Here is a 20,259-nt window from a genome sequence, read left to right as displayed (position 1 = left end):
TAATTTTTACCACAGACAATGTTAGAAAAGATAAGGTTGGAGATAGCACTTCACTGTGATCCCATTGACAGAAAAGTTGAAGACAACTGATTTTTTAAGTACATGAATTAAAAATTCAGACAATTAAACCAATAGATAATGATTTTATCTGGTTCTGGTCTAATGGAGAAAATCACTTACTGCTTGTTTCTGCACCCATTTTAGTGACTTTTTGTCCTCATATGCTTACTGTTAAAAATCAAATATTAATTAGGAAATTATCAAAATGTAAACGCTGATTGAAACGTTTCTTTACATTAACCTTTGGCATTACTGACATTATTTAGATTTTATGTTACATTGGCTAGTAGCCTATATGCTTATCATAGAACAGAAACAAAGACATCGCTAAAGCCAGAGAAGTTTTGATAGATAAACATCATTTCACTATTAATCATAAAAATGGATCAAATTTATAAAATGCTTTAAAACCAAAAACAAGTATGTGGGCTTAGGTCTTACATGTAAAGCAGTCTAAATATATGTGATAATCATGTACTTTGCGACAATTTCTTTTTTTGTGTCTTGAGACTTGATGACCGTCTTTTAATGGTAGTGGCCTAACAAATTATTTATTGGATAGACTGAAATGCATTACTCTGATTATGACAAGTCTAGATTAAATGTATGATTTTTTAGATAGATGAATATATCTAGTTCAGTGCACTCCTTCTCGCACAAGAAATTCTAGATAGCGTCACGTAGTTCAAACACACGGGAGAGGACCGCGCCGCGAGACAGCCATCTCACCTCTGAATGGTAAAGGAGAGAGGTTTGTCCACTTCTTATGCCTTGACATAGGGATGCAAACAGGTGTGTATTAAATGCTTTTCGTTTTATCAGGTACATTTAAGATACATTAAAATGTAAAACTTCATTGGTCTGTTCTATTGGAATGTCGAAGTTACTGATAAAAAGTCAAGTCTAGAGGTGTACAACTCCTTTTATTTACCACCATCTGTTATGAGTACCAAAAATAGTGCAGGTACAATAAATGTATAGAATGCATTAGTGGATTGTCATTGTCATTGTCATGCCATGTCTTCCATTTTTCCTCTTGTATTTTGTAGTATCTATGATGTCACTTCCTGTAATTGTCAATATCCATGGTTCTTGTAGACTTCACTTTTGCTCCACTCCAGTTTTGCCAAGTCCTTGTTTTCAATATTGTATATATGCCCTATATTTTATGGTCAGTTATAAACTGAGTTATATACTGTTTGCTTAAGTTGTTTTAATTTGACTGCAAAATCAGTCTTTACATAATCAAGTTAACCACATTTAAAAGTATTCTGTGAATCCATAAAATCCCTATAGTGTACATAAGCCCAATCATTTAAGATAATGAAAATGTAAAACATCATTGGTCTGTTCTATTGGAATCTAGAAGTTACGGGTAAAAAGTCTAGAGGTGTACAACTCCTTTCATTTACCACCATCCTTCTAGTAGCAAAAATATAAATAAGTGCAGATACAATAAATGTATAGAATGCATTAGTAGTATATGATTATATTTATTGCAATTAGTATTTAAATATTTACAAAACCAGTTGCACATTGTAAGAAATTGATTTTTAAACTTTAGGTTATGCTGTATAGGCCTATGCATGAATTAATACATTAACTGCTGGTGTTTTTGAAGAATATTAAATGAGAGATGGTGAATATAATTATATATAATATAATAATAGTATAATGGGTGTTATGACAACTAAATAAATGTTTTTCAAGCCTTCTATATCATAAGACAAATTGCATTGTATTGTTTCTTCATTTGTGGTCCTCCACATAGTCATTAGCAAAGTTTACAATATTTATTAATGCCTTTAAAATCAGAATATCTATTTTTGGGACGGTGGCATCCTCCTCATGATAGTTTTTCACAGGGTAGATGCAGCTCTCAGTTATTCCAAGTCTGACTGAACATTCCTGCACCTGTGAAATTATACATCAACACTGTTTATAAATAAGTCTTATTATTTTTTCATTTAGATATTATATTGAAAAGCCTTCATAAATATATGAGTTGAAAAATGGAAATTTTAATGCGTGCATTAGTGAAGAGTGTGTGGATTGATCTGTACTGCATGAGGATCTCCTGTGTACAGTTTAAACAGTTTTAAACTGGTTTTAGTACACACCATCTCTTTTATTTTCTTGCTTGTGTAGACCTTCTCTAGATTTTCTTTTACCAGTGGACATGTTTCATCCACCTTAGTCATGATGATGGCTTGAGGAATGCCTGTTGTACAATAAGCAACTTAGGTCAGAATTTTTCTGTATATTTAATCCTATTAGGTTGCAATTTAACAGTGTAGACTGTACATGACTACAAAACGACTCACCCATGTCTCGTGCTTTCTCTCGAATCTCTCTCATTTTTCTAATGACATCTTTTGGGATTGATGAAATTTGGTTTGCAGGGAATACAGACACCAGACAGTGAATCCTGTCCTTCAGACTACAGTGTCTGTTGTACTTTGAGTCTTCTTTTGTGATTGGTTTAACTGGGTTAAACTGAAGAAACAAAAGCAATTACTACCTGAATGTGTGCTGTTGTAAATAAAAACATAACGGGATATTGCCTACTGTATTAAAAATATGTATTTTTATTACACTTACAACATAATCATTTCTGATCTGACCGTGTAATATTTTGATGATGTCATCAGTCTGTATCCCTTCTGTAGCTTGTATACCCATTGTGTCAGTAAATGTGAAAGGGTAAAAGCCAGTTGTGACCTTCTTTAGGTTGTAGGTTTTACACTGAAAACAAAACAAGCATTACTAAATGGGGTAGTTTACCCTCCTGCAAAAAAAATTTCATTTATTTACCTTTATGTATGTACTGTATACGAGAGGCAGCAGTGATTTTACCTCCAAAGTGAAACTTTTCCCACTTATTGCATCTGTTGGGACTCTGGTAGTAATGTGGCCTTGAAGGGCAGTATCCACAGAGTTGATGAAACTTGACTTCCCAGCCCCTGCGGGTCCATGCAGAAGAATTCTGAGAGTGTCGACTTCTGAGTCTCCAGGCTGGAAATCATCTACTTTTCTCAACAGGTTTTGCACAGGTTCACTTGAAAGAGTGTTTGAAAAGGGGAAAATGTGTCAGATTGTCCATAGAAACACTAGGAGCAGTGAATATTGGCATACCAAATTGTATAGTTTCAGTATTATTTGTTAATATTGGATTAAACCTTCAATTGGATCTCTGAATATCTAATATACAGTAAATCCTCTTAAAAACATGATGATAATTGTATAAGAAAAACAAAGAATTTACCTCCAGTTTACTGTCCTCCAGGGCCTGTCAAACTCTGCTCAAGCAAAATGGAAAACTTAAAGACAATACCATCTTTGGCTTTATTTATTGAAGAACAATCTAGAATTTGAAATACTATATGTGTGAAAATCAAGTATTTAGATGTCCCATGGACAGTGTACTTATAGTTGCAAAAACACACTTTGAATAAATGGAAATTAAATGCAAACATAACTTGTTCACATGTATACTAGTGTAAAACAAAAACATACCACACAAACACTTTTTCAACATTTTATGATTTCAGGACTACATAATGTTACATTATAAAGAAAAGAAGCCTAAAACATGGTTTAAATAGGACATCCCATATACTACAGAGGACATATAGAACAAGAATAGCAGAAATTTTCGGAAAAGAATATTGCTGAATCCCAGGGGGACATGAGCATGAATTTCACAAAATATCATATTAATACACATATGAAAATCTGTTACCTGCAGGTGGTGGAGGAGGAACTGGTTGACGGAAATATGTAAACGGCCACATCCCAGCCACCTCATAATCTTGGAGTTATTGAGATATCGGTTAATATAACTCGATACATTATATATTAAGTCTTTCCTTGGCTACTAAACATTTTAAATTCTCCCCAGTACCTTACAGGCGGCATGAATTAAAATCCCAATTTTTACCCAAGCAAAAAATTGTGTACGTGTTAGAACTGAAAACGCCCTGAGCACTATTCGCTCGAGATAAGTATTACCTGGGGACCCGTCTGTGATCTTAAGCTCATGCGAATGGGGATCTCTGTGATTTGGCGGGCTCATATATCATTTTTCAAGGTTTTATACACCGTTTGGGAATAATGGAGGTTGCTTTGTAGTGTTTAGGTATTATTTCGGGTGCTGTGAGATATCCATAAGTTACAAGGAAATCTCCCGTTTGTTTATTTATCATGGAAACTCTCCTAACATTTGAGACCCGTGATCGCAGTGAACGTTTGTCCAGTTCGGGATCACTGGTCATAAATGCTGACAGGTACTGTCATATATCATTAAACGCAATACAAGTATAGGCTATAAAAACTAAACGCAAAGCCTTGCCATCACATCCGAGAAATAAGTCAGGAAATTTGAGTAAAATCATCCAGTGCAAATGTGTCACATGAAATACTGATGTGGGGAGGTCATTTATAAATCACAGGAGGTCTTCAGATAATACTGATGCCATGCGCAAACTGTGAATGGTGCTAATGTGTAAAATACATTACATCTCAAACCTCCACTTACGCAAACTGCTATCTAATCAAAGCTGTGTGTGTTTACTTCCAAGTGGCTTTAATGCGGCTCGCCCATTAAAACCGAGTCTGTTAGTCAGTTTCTTATATTTGTCTTGTTCACTATAGTGTAGGCTATAAGATAAAGTAAAGCTGTTTTGGATCGATTAGAATTATGAAAAGCTTCATACAATTTAAAAAAAAAAATTCCCTGATGAATTTCCTTTCAAAACTACAATTGAATAATCTTATGTAAATAAAATGTTTTTTTGAGTAAAATAGAAAAAAACACTACCACACATTATTTTGCCAGAAATATAACCATCTGAATATAAGGCATGTAATGACTTTAATTGAAGCATAGTTCATACAGCTTTTTTGCAAATTTTGTTCTTTATCTCGCCTATGATCATTTGTCATTTGCTTTAAATGTAAATATTGTAGAGGAGTCTTACCTGCTGGTTAAAGGTGTGTGATGAGTTTTTTAAGTTTTGTGAAAACACCTCTTGTATGCGACTACTGTCATGGAATCTCCAGGCTCTCACCTCAATCACCTGCAGCTTATGACCGAACTTATCACTCACAGCATAAAACACTCCTCACTTCACTCGATCGATGTCTGGTTTTCCACATGAAAGGACTCTATAAACCATTTACCGAAGGTACTTGACTTCAGAGTCTTCACCGAGTGTCTACCGAGAATCTTCCAAGCCAAGTCTTCCGAATCTTCCAAGTCTTCCTAGTCGACACATTCATGCGGTTGGTCAAGCCTGCCACGTCATCCACAGTCTCCTGAAATCAAAAGGACAATATCATTTGCTTCTCCATTGCAGTTATCTATCTATTTACGTACCTGTATACTTGCCTGTCTGTTAATAAACTCATTGTTTATCTTACGCCTGCGAGTGGTTCTGTGATAACTACATTTAGGGTTACTTTCAGTTTTGATTTCACCTGCTCTCAAAGTCATGTTGTTTACCTGTAAATTCCCAGAATGATATTTATATGGGGTTATACTATGCTTGACCATCTTGGGCTCCAGTGCCCCAGTGTAATGCAATTAAAAGGTTCCCCTCACAAACCTTAAACATGGCTTGATAAACTAATTGTTGCTTAGCTTTTTTACAAAATTTTAATGTAAATGCTCTCTCATGAAAATTGCGCTAAATAAATAAATGCAAATAGCAAAAACAAATGTTCTCTGGCCAAAGCACTATGCTTGTGTGTGTGTGCTTATTTGCGGAAGAGCTACACAATTTAAACAAAGTTGCCTTTACAAATATGTTTATTTAAAATGTAGCAATATTTGAAAAAAAGGTATATGCTTCTCAGTTTAGTGTTAATAAACAACAGCATATCAACATATTTTGTATATCATGACAATACACTTCAGTGCTTTATTCGTTTTACTTGTAGCCTGGGAGAAGTTAGCCAACAGCTAACACGAAACAATCTAGTTCAACGCAAGTCTCCAAATCATCACCATGGCAGAGCCAGCAAATAAAACGTGGCCGTCTCAAGTGGCCAAGACCGCAAGTGGGGGTATTTGCACGTAGCCTAAATGCAAACTTGGGATCAACACACCCACTAGAACACTTGGGCCCAAAACAGGAAACAGTCATGAAAGTAGTCTGGTTGTCAAGTGCAAAGGTCAAGTAGGGGTATTTGGACGCAGCCTAAGTCTCCTGGTAAGGACAAAAGACGTATTATCAAAGTGTTTACACAACTGTGTGAAGTATGTTCTACAGCAACTGACTTTCAAGACAACCCCACCCTGTGAAATATTCAGCAACTTTAAATCTGACCAATAGTAAAAATTTAGGGCAGATATTAATTTTCCTCCCGGTCTTTCACATTCTCGTTGGCAAAGTCGTGCACAATCTGCTGTACTGCCTTTAAAATCAGAATGTCTATTTTGCTATTGTTGGCGTCTTCTTCGTGATAGTTCTTAACATTGAAGATGCAGTTCAACTCCAAGTTTGACAGAACATTCCTCCATCTGTGAGACCAAACAGAACTTCAAGTAGTTATACAATTAAATAGTAGTGCTATAATTAAAAATTCATCTTAACTGGTGGGATGAAAACACTGTAGTTTAACATCGGTGTGCATGGATTATCTATCACACACATCAATTGTTCACTTCACCCACCAACATCAGCGGCTTGTAAAAAGGCCGCTATTATATCCATATCAGCATTATTAGATTACCTTTATGAGTACAACAGCAATCTCTAAAGGACATCTATTAATCAGTCATATCATGAGTATTTTTGTTAATGTGTAAATAAAATATATTTTGTGATTACACTATACACTTTTGCACTTTAGACTTTCTGAGATGTACTGAAGAAACAGAAATACAGCACAGCCGAAAATATTTAATGTGGCATTAAAAATTAGAACGTCCATTGTCGTGTTAGATCTTTGTTCTTCATGGTTATTCTTCACAGGGTAGATGTAGCTCATGGGAACTCCTAGTTTTGAGAACACTGCTCCATCTGTGAAATCATTTTAAAACAACTTTTCAAATCAACTTTTAAGAGGAAACTGATTTAGCAGGCGTTTGATCATTTTACATAACCTTTTGTTGAAGCTTTCTATATAATGTAAAAAGAATCATTACTGTCCTACGTTCAGTAATAGGCGTTTTTCGTCTGGTCTATGAAGGACAGTTGATGTGAAAGACATTTTAAATTGGAATCTCTGGACTGTTGTACAGCAATCTACAGCCATATATACGGTATAGTCTAACAGACATACATTTCATGTATTGCGTCAAATGTCTGTTTTGTTGGCATTCGGTGCATAAGTGCTAAATGTAAGCAACAAAAAAGTATAGTGAATCAACAATTATCCAGGGATGGTGCAATGATGTTTTTTGTGTGATCAATGCCTCCTCTAGGCTATTTGTCTGTTACAAATTTGATACGACCAGGGGTTAAATTGGGCCGAAGCGGTTGAATCGGCTGACGGCCTCGCCCTGCTCTCCCCCAATGTACGGCTCTTCTGGTGTATAAATCTGCTTTTGACAGAAATGTCCTGGAAATACACAGGTCATACATAAAATTCTGTGGACGTTTATAAATAATAATAAAATGTAAATATGGCACAGGCCTATACAGAAAGATTTTATTCTTAACATGTAGCTTTGTACACTTCTGGCATCTAGAATGATTTTGATCAGAATTTTTATAATTTTAAAAGTTTTTAATCTTATACAGGTTGATACAAAGTTATTGCTACAGCCAATCTTTATACCCTGTTGTACTGAATACTTGTGGTTGCACACATGGGTGGTTATAATTAAAACCCCTTTACAAGCAAAGATTCTGCATTGTAGCCTACTGTAATTTATTTACTTTATTTATTACTTTACTTATTATTTAACTTGTATATTCTACCAGCATGACAAACTTGAATTCATTGATAATTTCAAGCATATTAAGCAGAGATAGGAGGAAATATATTTAAGCATTGAATATGTGTGCTTCCCCTTTAAGTCGGCAGTGACTCATTGCCTGCTTGGTCCTGCACATAATCATTGGCATAGTTGACAATGTTTTGTAATGCATCTAAAATCAGAGTATCCATTGTTGAGTTAGTTGTACGTTCCTCGTGGTAGTTTTTCACAGGGAAGATGTAGCTCACAGGAACTCCCAGTCTGTTGCAACACATTTCCATCTAAAAATTTGAATACAGTTTATATGAGATTAAAATTTATTTGAAAATATAATCAAAACATACATCTATCACCGCGCTGAAAAAAATCCTATCTACGTGAGGGAAGCATGACATTTTTTTAATTGTTAGCCCACAACAGAACGTCATTTTCTGACCAACAATTAAACACTTGAAGAGACACATTTTCCAGGTTGTTTCAGAAAAAGTTAGTAAGAACTTCACAATAATCTGTACAGAGCCCCTTCTCAGAGAATCAATAGGTTTTAACAAATACGGTTAACATGGTAATTAAATAGAGTTAAATAATTAAAAGAGTCCAAAAAAAATGCATAAATGTATCTTTACATTTAATATTCAAATGATATCTTGAAGACATCCGCTCCATATGTATATGCATGTGTATGTAAATGCAGTGTGTAGAAAAATTGGAAAATACATTATTGAACGACTTCCTCTGAGCCCTTGATTGCTCATCTAATATTAATGTTATCTTTCATCATACTTTTAAAACATTTATCATTGAATGGAAAATTGATTCAAGCAAAAGAAATGATAATGGAATTAATAGTTTAGTCTACAAACTCACTTTCTCCTTTATTTTCTTGCTTGTGTAGACCTTCTCCAGATTTTCTTTAACTAGCGGACATGCTTCATCCACCTTAGTCATGATGACGGCTTCAGGAATGCCTGTGATACAATGCACAATTGTATTTATATATCAAACATTTATCAATGTATATAACACAAATTACAGATCATAATGAATCAGTTTAATCTGAATCTCCTCGTATCCACTCACATTTAAGGAACAGAACTAACCGCTGTAGAATTGTGCATGACTTACCCAAGTTTTTTGCATTTGTTCGAACTTCTTTCATTTGTTTTATGACATTGTCTTCCATCATAGATATATTGTTTGCAGAAAGAACAGACACAAGACAGTGAATCCTGTCTTTCAAAGTGGGGTACCTGTTGTACTTTGGGTCTTCCTCAGAAATTGATTTTACTGGGTTGAACTGGAAAACATAAGTAGAATGTTTCACAAGGATGCACGTTTAAGGGATGGTTCACTGTGATGGAGATTTGATTTATTCTTTTATATCTCATGATTTTTGTCTCGTGTTTTTCTAATGCATAAGGAAGTGCTTTGTACTGGTGGATGATGGAAAATTAAGTGCACGTGTACTTTCTTGCATACATGGGAGGTGAGAACTGCCTGTACATGATGTTCTTTATGTGACCTTATGTCTAGTTTTTGACTATAATTGCAATGCTTTAGTAAGAGACTTCTGCTTTAGATATAATATCCGGCGGTCTCCAAGCAGGGTATAAAGATAGTTTTTCTCTTGTCTGCTCACTGCAGAACCTTCTGAATGACGACCTTCTAGTGAGAACAAATGACCAAAGCCAATTCTTCAGTTGGAATTTCATTTCAGCCCAATTGGTAATAGATCATTTTCCACAACAAACATTGCGACGAGGATGGGATGCCGTGTGTGCTTATTAAGACTAAGGTAAGTAGGATATTCTTAAGTGAGATGGGGAAGCACAGTATCAGTAAGTCCAGTGCAAGTCTCTAACTGAGAGATACATCTCCAACAGCAAGTATAGATAGATCATTAAGAGCAAATAGAGCCATATGTCTCCAAGTAATTAAAGACACACAGTGGTGAAAGAAAGAAGTGGCTGCCTCTCAGTCTGCAATGAGGGGAGAAGAGGTGATACACAAGTAGAAGGGAATGTGTATTTACACAAAATACATACTGACTGCTAGAGCTGTGAAAAATAATAGTTTTCACAATGCATCGCGATGCGGACATAAAATGATTCTGCATCGATATATATACATATTCTGCAGCATATAATGAAATAATAGATTCTTAAAAATGTAAATAAAATATAACACCACATATTGTTGTTTCCGTTAAAATATTAATAAAAATGGCCTTAGACCTTCGGAAGTAGACGGCACATACGTCAGATGTGCTTATATACACAGCAGGAGACATTTCGGGGAGTGAGCGGCGAACGGTGCAAAGAAAATGCACCCATGGGACATGATGCATCGTATCGTGACCCTCCGAGTTATGAGGTGCCGTATAGGGTTTAAATCAAACAGCACTTTTATATAAAAGCATGCATACACCCATACATTGCTCACATATGCATGTATACATGTACTGGATGTTCAAGCAAACAGATATGAAAAACATGTGAATACCTTTGTCATGATTCTGCCTCATCATGTCATATCTTTCTTAAACTTGTGGCAGAATCATGGCATGATTCCTTGTTTTATGTGGAGAGAGGCATTTTAGTCCAATTGGCCTTCCATATGCTCTCAACAGTCTTGTTTATAGCCAGTGTCTAATCACCCACACCTGCCCATTGTTAATAACCCTTTGTTAGTCTCCTATATAATTGCCTTGTGTTGGCAGTCCTTCTATTTTCCCTTTTGTCACGTTCTCCTAGAAAGTCTAGTATTGTCAAGATTCCTGTTAAGTAAAGTTATTTTTGTTCTCTCTGGTTTTGCCCCCATCGTGGGTGTTTTGTTTGTATAGATGATTGTTTTCGCTGCCATTTCTGCTGCTTGCGTTTGGGTTCTTCCCATATAAATTCCTGACAACATCTTATGTTAGTAATGCATGCACACACACTTTTTTCACACATACATATAAACTCGATTGCGTACAAACACAACTATACAATACTTGCACATAGGCCTACATATAGAAACTCAGCGTACACACACATCTATAAAACACTCGCACATACATACAAACTTTGCGTACAGACACATCGATAAAACACTCGCAAACACATTCATACAATCTCTTTGTAATATGTAAACAGTGCTATCCATGTATACGTCTTACAGTGACAGCAGCCTAATAACTGCTCTATGTCGTTGAAATGAATCGAACAACAGAAAAGAACCACTCAGCAACGTTTGTTACTTAAATATGGATTTATAGAGTGAAAATTGAAATTTGTAATGCAAAATCTGCATATATCATAAAATTTTTATATTATTATATAGGTGATCGATTTTGACTTTTTGCCCTACCCCAGATTTCTGTACACATTGCATTTTTTTGTACCCTTGTGTTATCAACACAAATACCACCACTGACGTACTGTAACAACCATTATGTCCCTTAACATTTTAGAAATTTCTGAGTTCTGAGCATTTCTCCAACAAAAGCGATGCAAAGTATTAAATTGAATATCTGGTATTTATGTATTCATTTGTCGTATGAAGATTATTACATTTTACTATGAGTTTGGTATACGTAATGTAGTTCAGTCAGCCTATTTAGGGCAGGCAAGGAAATGGGTGAGCGGTAGAGGGAAGCGAAAACAGTTTTTCTGACCGTGGACTTCCGTGCTGTGGCGGGCTGTTCCATGTGCGATATACCAGCTATGATGTTTGTTTGTTTTTACCTTTTGCTAAAAAGAATATAAGGATGTAATGCAAACAATGCTACGGATTCACACGTCAGCTGTTTTACCTCTACAATGAAAGCTGTTTATAAGAAATCTAAATTTAAAGTCTATATTTAAAACACTTACAGTGTAGTCATCGTTGATGTGACCACGTAATATTTTGACAATGTCATCAGTCTGTATCCCTCCAGGCATTGCTTCAATACCACTGATGTCAGTAAATGTAAAAGGGTAGAAGTCGTCAAGTGTGCCTTTCTTCAACTTGTATGTTTTACACTGTCAACAAAACACATAGATTGTTTAAGATTTTACCTTTAATCTGTTTTCTCCATGAGGTACAAAACATTAAGACAATGAATCATACATTTAAGTTTACAAAAATACAGCAGTGTTTTTACCTCTAGAGTGAAACTTTCTCCCGCGAGCACTGAATTTGATGGGACTCTGTTACAAACGCGGCCTTGAACAGAACTAGTCACAGAGTTGATAATGCTTGACTTTCCAACTCCGACTGATCCATACAAAAGAATTTTGAAAGTTTTGACCTCTGAGTTTCCTGGCTGAAAATGGTTCAGTGTCTTCAACATGTTTTGCTTTGATACCCTATAAAAAGCACCAACAGCAATTTACAGATTGTGATTTCAAGAAATGTGACAGGAGAGAAAGGCATGAATCAGATCAAAGCATACCTCCATTCCATTGGCCTCCACGGCTCATCATACTCTGCTTAATCAAAATTTAAATAAGACGTAATGTTATTACTGTTGAGATATATGTTAACATATGGAATATAGGCTATTTCTTAATAAGAAAGTCACTTACCCTGGGATGGAGGTAAGGGAGATTTAATCCATTTTAGAGGTGGCCACCACTTCGCCATTTTGAGCCGCTTATAACATGACAACATTTAAATATAAAATTAACCATCTATCTTAAACTTTTGAAAGCAAGTCACAAAAATAATTTTCATATTTATGTGAACTACTTCTGCACCAGTTTGAATAAATTCTGCAGGATGATTTTCTGCAAATTAAATTAAGGAATGCTTCAGCAAAGCTGGAATTTCAAATTTAAGACAGTTTTCACACTTTGTTCAACTCCATGGTTCATTGGTCTATATCCCCGTGACTAACAGGTTTCTGTTCTCTGTCCAGGGCCTATATTTTTAAAGCTTTTTGAGAATCCTCTCAGAAAGCTCCTAATTTACCATAAAACTGTAGGAGTCTTAGTTTATGAGCGATTCAGGACTAATCTCAGAGGAACTCTGATCGGGGAAAAGACAAAAACTTTTATCTTAGTGAGGCGGGTCTGACTCCGTTACAGGTGTAATTTTCCCTGTTTTTGTATTTTTCTCGTAGTCTCAAACACGCTATATATATATATATACACAGTATTTATTTTTATTAACCATGCCGTTAATGTCATACCTACGTATTTGAACGAAAAAACAAAAAGCAAATGAATAAGGTTCTGTAAGTGCTATAATTGTTCGTGTGATCACTTTGCTTATAGAAGGCAGAAACGGACCCAAATCCAGTGCTCGAATTGAAGAGGGGCTGGGGGGATCCGGGAACCCACATAAGGCATTAGGGACCCTCCCTAAGAAGTAAAAATTGGACATTGGGGGTCCCTGAGATATATGTATTTGAGTAAAAATTATAAAATATATATATAAATGTGATTAAATTCATGCAATGGATGTGGTAAATTTGGTGAATTAATTATTTACAATAATTTATATCACATTTGTTCATGGGCTAGTTGTCATGTCTCTTTGAAAACTAAGAAAATTTGAAACGCCCCGCCCCACGTCTAAAGACCGCTTATCGCAGGACAGTGAAAGAAGCCTGTTCTTCTATGAAAGCCTGTTTTTAATATAATAGCATGTAGTTATGCATGTTATAATCAAATATATTGTGTATTTTGTATCAATTGTATATTGCGAGACTAAACCCCACCCAAAAAAAATTCTTATGAGGGGGACCCCCCATAAGACTTGATTCAATTCGAGCGCTGCCCAAATCATCTCTGCTACATAGTTGCATTTCTTCGTGTAGCAAAATATGTCAATGTAGTTAAGATATCTATTACTCCTATTCCTGTCAATAGGGCATTTCTGCGCAGCCTATACCACAGGGATATGTTACTGCTACAGAAGACCTTAGAGTTGTCATGTCTTTTTTAGTGCTTCTTCAATCAATCTGTATTGATTTTGTAATAATCAGAAAATACTACAAAAAAATCATTTGTACGTTGTCACGCCCTGGTGCTAGCGTCTTGTTTCACCACCTGAGGGCGCCATGCTATTCTGTATGCTGTCTATGTTTTGTAAGGACTCCAGTTCCCATCATTCTTCGTTTTATTACCATGTATTGTTTTCATTTGTTTCTCATTACCCCTTTGTCCCTTCATCTGTGTATATATATAGCCCTTGTGTTCTGTTGTCTGGTGTGTAGCGCTCATTTACTGTCCAAAAACAGTTCAATAAGAACACAGTCCGAGTATTGAGAGAAATTAGCAATGTCCACGTAGGTTTGTAAGTCCCTGAGGGAAGTGTTACCTTGCCGGGTCAAACGTACTGCTGGATCCATAGTTGGTGTATTATTCTGTCACGATAAGACGAAGGATACATGGAGCGGATCCACGTGCAGTAAATTATGTTTAATGTCAAACTCCAAAAAGAACAAAACAGGTTAAACCCAGGCAGGGACAGGGTACACGAGGGAAACATACATACATAGCCTACAATAATACACACCAGATAACGGAACACTAGGGTTATATATATATATATACACACACAGATGAAGGGACAAACAGGTAATGAGACACATGTGAAAACGAGACAAAGAATGACGGGAAATGGAGTCCTTACAAAACAAAGACATAACACAATGGCATTGCGCCCACAGGTGGTGAATCAAGAAGCTAGCACCAGGGCGTCACATACGTGTTCCTAAATCTTTGTTCACTCAGATCTAAATCCCAAAAGTGTCTTTTAAGAAGTTCAAATAGGGTTGTCGCATTGCATATTTAACAGGGAAACAACCATTATGGCTCCGTCTTTGTTGTGGGGTAAATTGTAAGATCTAAACAGTCAGCATGGAGGTATCAAGCCCGTTTACTTAAATCATTATCAACATATAAACAATAAAATCAGATATTCTTGTCAGATGGGTTTCGTTAGCGGGAGATAGAAAGGCAGCTCGTTTTCTCCGATGTCAGCTTGTTAACCGGCTGAGGAACGTTCACCAGATTAACATAGACATAGCCTTTATGCTTGTTTTTTTAAATCAAGAAAAATGTCAAACAAAATACACAAGCTAACTATATATCACAGACTGTCGGTATACATTGCGTTCTGTTTGTTTGTTTTGTGTTTTTTGTATTATACCGTTCCGAACTGTAAGGAACGGTGAGGGAACAAGAACAGAGGACCCAGTCACAGACAGCGGGTAAGGTTAACACAAACTTTTTATAATTCAAATACGAAACAAAACCCCCCTAACAAAATAAAATGGACTTAAGGTGATAAGGTCTATTTAACTAAAAATGAATAATCAAAAAGAATAAATAAACTTTAAATATTTATCAGAAAAGGTAGAATTTAACTAAAAAGGATCAGTCACAAAAGGTTCTGAGATAAATTTTTCTTTGTGTTTATGACTTTTTATTCAAAAGTTTTGACAGAGACATTAAATGAAAGAAGCATATACAGAAAGCACACATTCAATTCTAAATAAGAATAATAACAAATGAATTCCTTCTCTTCTTACACTCTGACCTAAACAGATGATGCAAGAAGCCACGACATTTAAAAAAGCTATTTCGCTTAAGCGGCTAGTAATGCGGCCTTAAACAGCATAGAAAACATCTACCCAGCTAACAAAAGCTTATTATGAGAACTTTCCTTAGAGGTGTTTCATGAGTTGGTTTCTTGACCCTTGACTTTTGTAGGTCGTTTTTTAGCATGCTGTATCAGCTTGCTTTTGAATTTCATGTGTTATGGCAATGCAGTTAGAAACTAATCGAGTTTTGTGGTTTGTTTCACTGATGTTATCTGGTTTAGTGCTGTGCTGTTGATCATGAGAGAACACTATAAGATCAGTGGGTTTGAGCACATTTTGAAAAAAACATTTGTGAAAACAGGATGCAAATAAAAACTTAAGCTACAGCGTAACTGCGACACACACAGACATCAAGAATTAGTGTCTGCATCTCAAAAATGGTGAAAAATCAACATACTAATTCAGATAAACCGGAAAACCCCAATGTATGCTGGGAATCATGAATGTGTTTTGTACTATGATGTTACCTAGCATCCATTGCAGTATAACATTTTCGATTAGTGATCGTCCCCATTATTGAGGTTCATACACTAATTCTTGATATCTTGGTGTTGCAGTTAGGCTGTATATTACGTTTTTATTTGCATCCTGTTTTCAAAAATGTTTCTATCAAAAAGGACTCAAACCCACTGATATTATAGTGTTTTCTCATGATCAACAGCACAGCACTAAACCAGTTGATATCAGTGAATCAAACCACCAAACTCGATTAGTTTCTCACTGAATTGCCATAACACATGTAATTTAAAAGCAAACAGATAAGGCATGATAGAAACAACTTACAAAAGTCAAGGGTCAAGAGACCAACTAAAAAAACCACTGATCGACATGGTGACTTTTGTTAGGAACGCCCTAAAACATGAAAAAACTGGACACTGAATGTTTTTAAATGTTTTCAAAAGCATTAAAACCATTAAAACAAAAGGTAAGTTCTTATAATAAGCTTTTGTTAGCTGGGTATATCTTTTCTGTGCTGTTTAAAGCCGCATTACTAGCCGCTTAAGCGAAATAGCTTTTTTAAATGTCGTGGCTTCTTGCATCATCTGTTTAGTTCACAGTGTAAGAAGGGAAGGAGTTCATTAGTTATTATTCTTATTGACGGAGTTTTTCTTTATGCTTCTTTCATTTAATGTCTCTGTGTTTCTGAGTTTTTTTCCAAAGTTTTGACCAAGATAAATTCATCTCAGAACCTTTTGTTTCTGATCATTTTTAGGTAAAGTGTACCTTCTCTGAATAATATTTAAAGATTAATTTTTCTTCTAGATTATTTGTTATTCATTTTTAATGAATATAATTGATTGAAGCAATAAAATTGATTGAAACCTTCTCATTTCTAATACGTTTTTTTTATGTGCTTGTAATCTGTTACCATACTTATATTGAGTAGACATAAGGTATTACTTTTTACAGTGTAGCAATACAGGACAAGGAGGGTCAAGGATATCACAAAATGATCCTGCACAAGACTAAATAAGGGAACAAATGAAGAGGGACAGCTGCAGGGCATAAAATAACTGATGAACAATAATGAGGAGACGAGAGGGCGGGAACAGAGAGATAAGACCGGAGAGAGTGTATGGCAAGCCATAAGAAAAATAATGCCTCTCTCCACATTAAACTAAACAAATATTAGAATATTCTTCTTTATGATCTCAAATAATCGAATATGAAAATATTTAAAAATGCCATCAGACCAAATTTCTACGAGGCTCTGCACATCCTCACAAGTGACAACTCCGCTAACTGCCATGCTACTGCAACTGTCAACAAACACTTGTCCTCATTCCATAATGCACTGCGCAGCTGACTACGACAACTGGTTTAGGTCAATGGTGGCCATTTTGTGTTTCAATCCTCGTAGTCCTTATTTCAAAACACTTATGTAAGAACTATGCTGTGTCTCAATCAGCTCCCGAGGTTGTGAATCAGTATACAGTATCTTGTACACAGTTTCGGACACTATAAGAATCCTGGCTTACTTCAAATTGGGACACTGTTAACTTATTTGAACACCCGACACACATTTGAACGTCAACATCAGGGCCCGTATTTATGAAGCTTCTGAGAATTACTCACAAGAACATTGCTAAGAATTGACTTGAAAGAAAAAAAAATCTTGGCTCAAAGCTGCACTTAAAAGTTTAATACAGCTCAGTCGTGATTTAAGTGAAGTATAGGACTACATCTTAAGTGTCAGGCTTAGAGATGATTTAGAACACTTTGGGATTTTGGATGACGGCATTTGCATGGACCAATCAATCACTGAATAAATTTCCTTCTTTAGGAATATTCACAGATACATTCACATAGAATAGTGAAATTCCCTAAAATAAAGTTTTGTTCAACACACATATGACAACAAGTCTATTGTTTTTTGTCCCACCCATACCATATCAGCGAGCTTCTGCTTCTCAGGCTGCTGTAATTGGTTGGTCTCCCTCTCAGTGCACGTGTATTCATAAAGCATTTTTTCACTAATTTGGCTGCTAGATAGCTGCGTGGATGCTGCGAGTCACAGGCGATATGTAGCGTGCACTCACGACTGCTGGGTTGGATTTTATACAACTTTTTGTTCTTTCTCTCTTTATGTTCATTATGATAAATGTAATTTAAGTCCTATACGCAAAGGATTAGTATTATCTAGGGAACCTCGTTTGATTTAGAAATTACCTCCCACATCTGTATTTCATGTGGCGTGTATTAGCACGGATAAGTGAAGCCTGTGATATTCCTCAAATTTACGGACTCCTATTCCGGATATGATGGCAAGGCTTTGCATATAGTAACTTATATATAGTTGTGTGATGTACAATGATTTGTGACCATTCTTGTCAGCATTTAAAACCCATGTTCTGGGCTGATCGTAGCCCAAATATGATTACACCACACTTTAACATGTGCCTTTTCGTCTTTTATGGTTCTTTTGCCTTTTCAGAGCGCTATCAACAGTGTAGCAGCGCCTACGTTTAACGGGGAAGATCCCGGAGTTGACAGATTTACAAAATGCGTAATTTGCCATTCAAAGCTTGCCGGAAAACTACAAAATACTTGTCAACAGCAGGTCCTGGCAGATCTTGAGCCAGATAAATTGCTCAAACAAGAAAACCTGGTGCATAGAAACCATTTTCTACTTTTGGACATTTTATAAATGTATTGGAGTAAAAAGTAGGATTTGTCTTTCAAATGTAGTAAAGTTAAATTACAAATACTCAAAAAAATAATACTCAAGTAAGGTACATATACTCAAAAAGTGCAGTACTTGGGTAAATTTACTTCGTTACTCTCCACCTATGGAAACTGACGTACCTTCACTTTGGAGTTCAGCTTGTATCTCTTTGACAGTTATCCTTTGTTCTTTTTCTACCATTCACACTATCATTCTGTTCAATCTGGGGTGGATTTTCCTCTTGCGGGCGGGTTGGCTACATTTCCATGAACCTTAATCTTCTAAATAATATTTGCAACTCTTGTCACAGGAACATTGAGGTGCTTGGAGATGGTCTTGCAGCCTTTATCTTTATGCTTGTCTATTATTGTCTTTCTGAGCTTCTCAGACTACTCTATTCTTTGCTTTCTCCGGTGTTCAGTGTGGTGCACACAATGATACCAAACAGCACCGTTTCTACTCTTCTCCGTTTAAAAAGGCTGAATTACTGATTGCAAGATTGGATACATGTGTGATACTAACTAAAGAAACTAATTAGTTTGAAATATCACTATAATCCAGTAATCTTTTCTAAGGGGTACCAACAAATGTGTCCAGGCCATTTTAGCATATCTTTGAAGAATGAACAATAACTCATCTCTTTCCACGGCTTCTTTGCTTGACATACCAAATGCATGCAAGTATAATATAATAATTTCATCACTCTTCAGGAGGATTGAAGCATTATTTCAATGAGCTGCAAGGTTACCAACAAATTTGAGCAAGTCTGTATTTAGCTTATCACATCAAAGGTTATTACTTAAATTTGTATCTGAATTATGATCAAATTAATGTTATTACCCATTCAATACCACACCAACCATCTATTAAACAAAATGTTTACTATAACAAACAGGATTGTTAAACTAGTATCTAATTCACTTTAATCACCAGCATTTGTAACAGCATAGTGTTTGACACTAGATATTTGATTCTTTTATAGAGGATAGGTCTTACCTGCAAAACAGTTGCAACGAATCTGACGCTTTTGCTATCAGTTTTTTTAAGTAACTGTCAAAAACATACTTTCAGTTTTAATGTTGCTGTTAACCCTGTGTGTACTGTCTTCTTTACTTGCATTGAATTGGCAGCAATTCACAGAAAGTGCTTTTAGTCAGGTCATGTGTCGCTTAATTGCATGGTACATGGCACAATGGTTGTATAAGATAATGTAATATTATTTAATATTGTACATTAAGAAAATTACAAATAAGTGTGATTGTCATTGAATGTGAGTTGAATGTCATTGCTGATGCACAAGTTTCCTTTTCTAATCATATCTTGGTTGGTAAGCAGCATGTACGTTATAATTTGAAGATTTTCTATAAGAATGGAAAACTGATTCTAGTAGTGAAACTCATCAGGTGAATGTTGTTCAACCCCAGTAAATTGCTTTTGTTTTGGGCAATTCAGTCGAAAGAACATCCTGACTTTTGACTACTGTAATGACCCCACAAATCTAGGATTAAAGGGGTTTTATATTTTAGAGTG

General features: G+C 35.7%; 2 protein-coding genes across 3 annotated transcripts; both read right to left on the bottom strand.

Annotated features, from left to right (window-relative positions):
- Nucleotides 1–1,650: 1,650 nt before the first annotated feature.
- LOC130410786 (interferon-induced protein 44-like) lies at nucleotides 1,651–5,484 on the bottom strand. 2 transcript variants are annotated; one of them, XM_056735657.1, is made up of 8 exons: nucleotides 5,040–5,484; nucleotides 3,803–3,871; nucleotides 3,326–3,359; nucleotides 2,917–3,118; nucleotides 2,662–2,805; nucleotides 2,385–2,556; nucleotides 2,181–2,281; nucleotides 1,651–1,974 (listed from the first exon to the last, which is right to left on the bottom strand). In XM_056735657.1, exons 2-8 carry the CDS (start codon nucleotides 3,852–3,854, stop codon nucleotides 1,810–1,812), a joined length of 870 nt encoding a protein of 289 aa, XP_056591635.1. In that variant the 5' UTR covers nucleotides 3,855–3,871; nucleotides 5,040–5,484; the 3' UTR covers nucleotides 1,651–1,809. The 2 variants fall into 2 exon arrangements, with proteins under 2 accessions (XP_056591635.1, XP_056591642.1); XM_056735664.1 differs by having other exon boundaries at nucleotides 3,803–5,138; nucleotides 5,242–5,484.
- A 2,259-nt stretch (nucleotides 5,485–7,743) lies between these two features.
- Nucleotides 7,744–19,771, bottom strand: LOC130408058 (interferon-induced protein 44-like). The gene is made up of 8 exons (XM_056731477.1): nucleotides 19,726–19,771; nucleotides 12,538–12,604; nucleotides 12,405–12,441; nucleotides 12,114–12,318; nucleotides 11,842–11,991; nucleotides 9,113–9,284; nucleotides 8,855–8,955; nucleotides 7,744–8,268 (listed from the first exon to the last, which is right to left on the bottom strand). Exons 2-8 carry the CDS (start codon nucleotides 12,593–12,595, stop codon nucleotides 8,083–8,085), a joined length of 909 nt encoding a protein of 302 aa, XP_056587455.1. The 5' UTR covers nucleotides 12,596–12,604; nucleotides 19,726–19,771; the 3' UTR covers nucleotides 7,744–8,082.
- Between the last annotated feature and the right edge of the window lie 488 nt (nucleotides 19,772–20,259).

Source organism: Triplophysa dalaica, chromosome 2 (assembly GCF_015846415.1).
Source record: "Triplophysa dalaica isolate WHDGS20190420 chromosome 2, ASM1584641v1, whole genome shotgun sequence".
Taxonomy (NCBI): domain Eukaryota; kingdom Metazoa; phylum Chordata; class Actinopteri; order Cypriniformes; family Nemacheilidae; genus Triplophysa; species Triplophysa dalaica.
The sequence above is the reverse complement of the archived record's forward strand: the minus strand, read 5'-3'. Positions and strand labels throughout refer to the sequence as shown.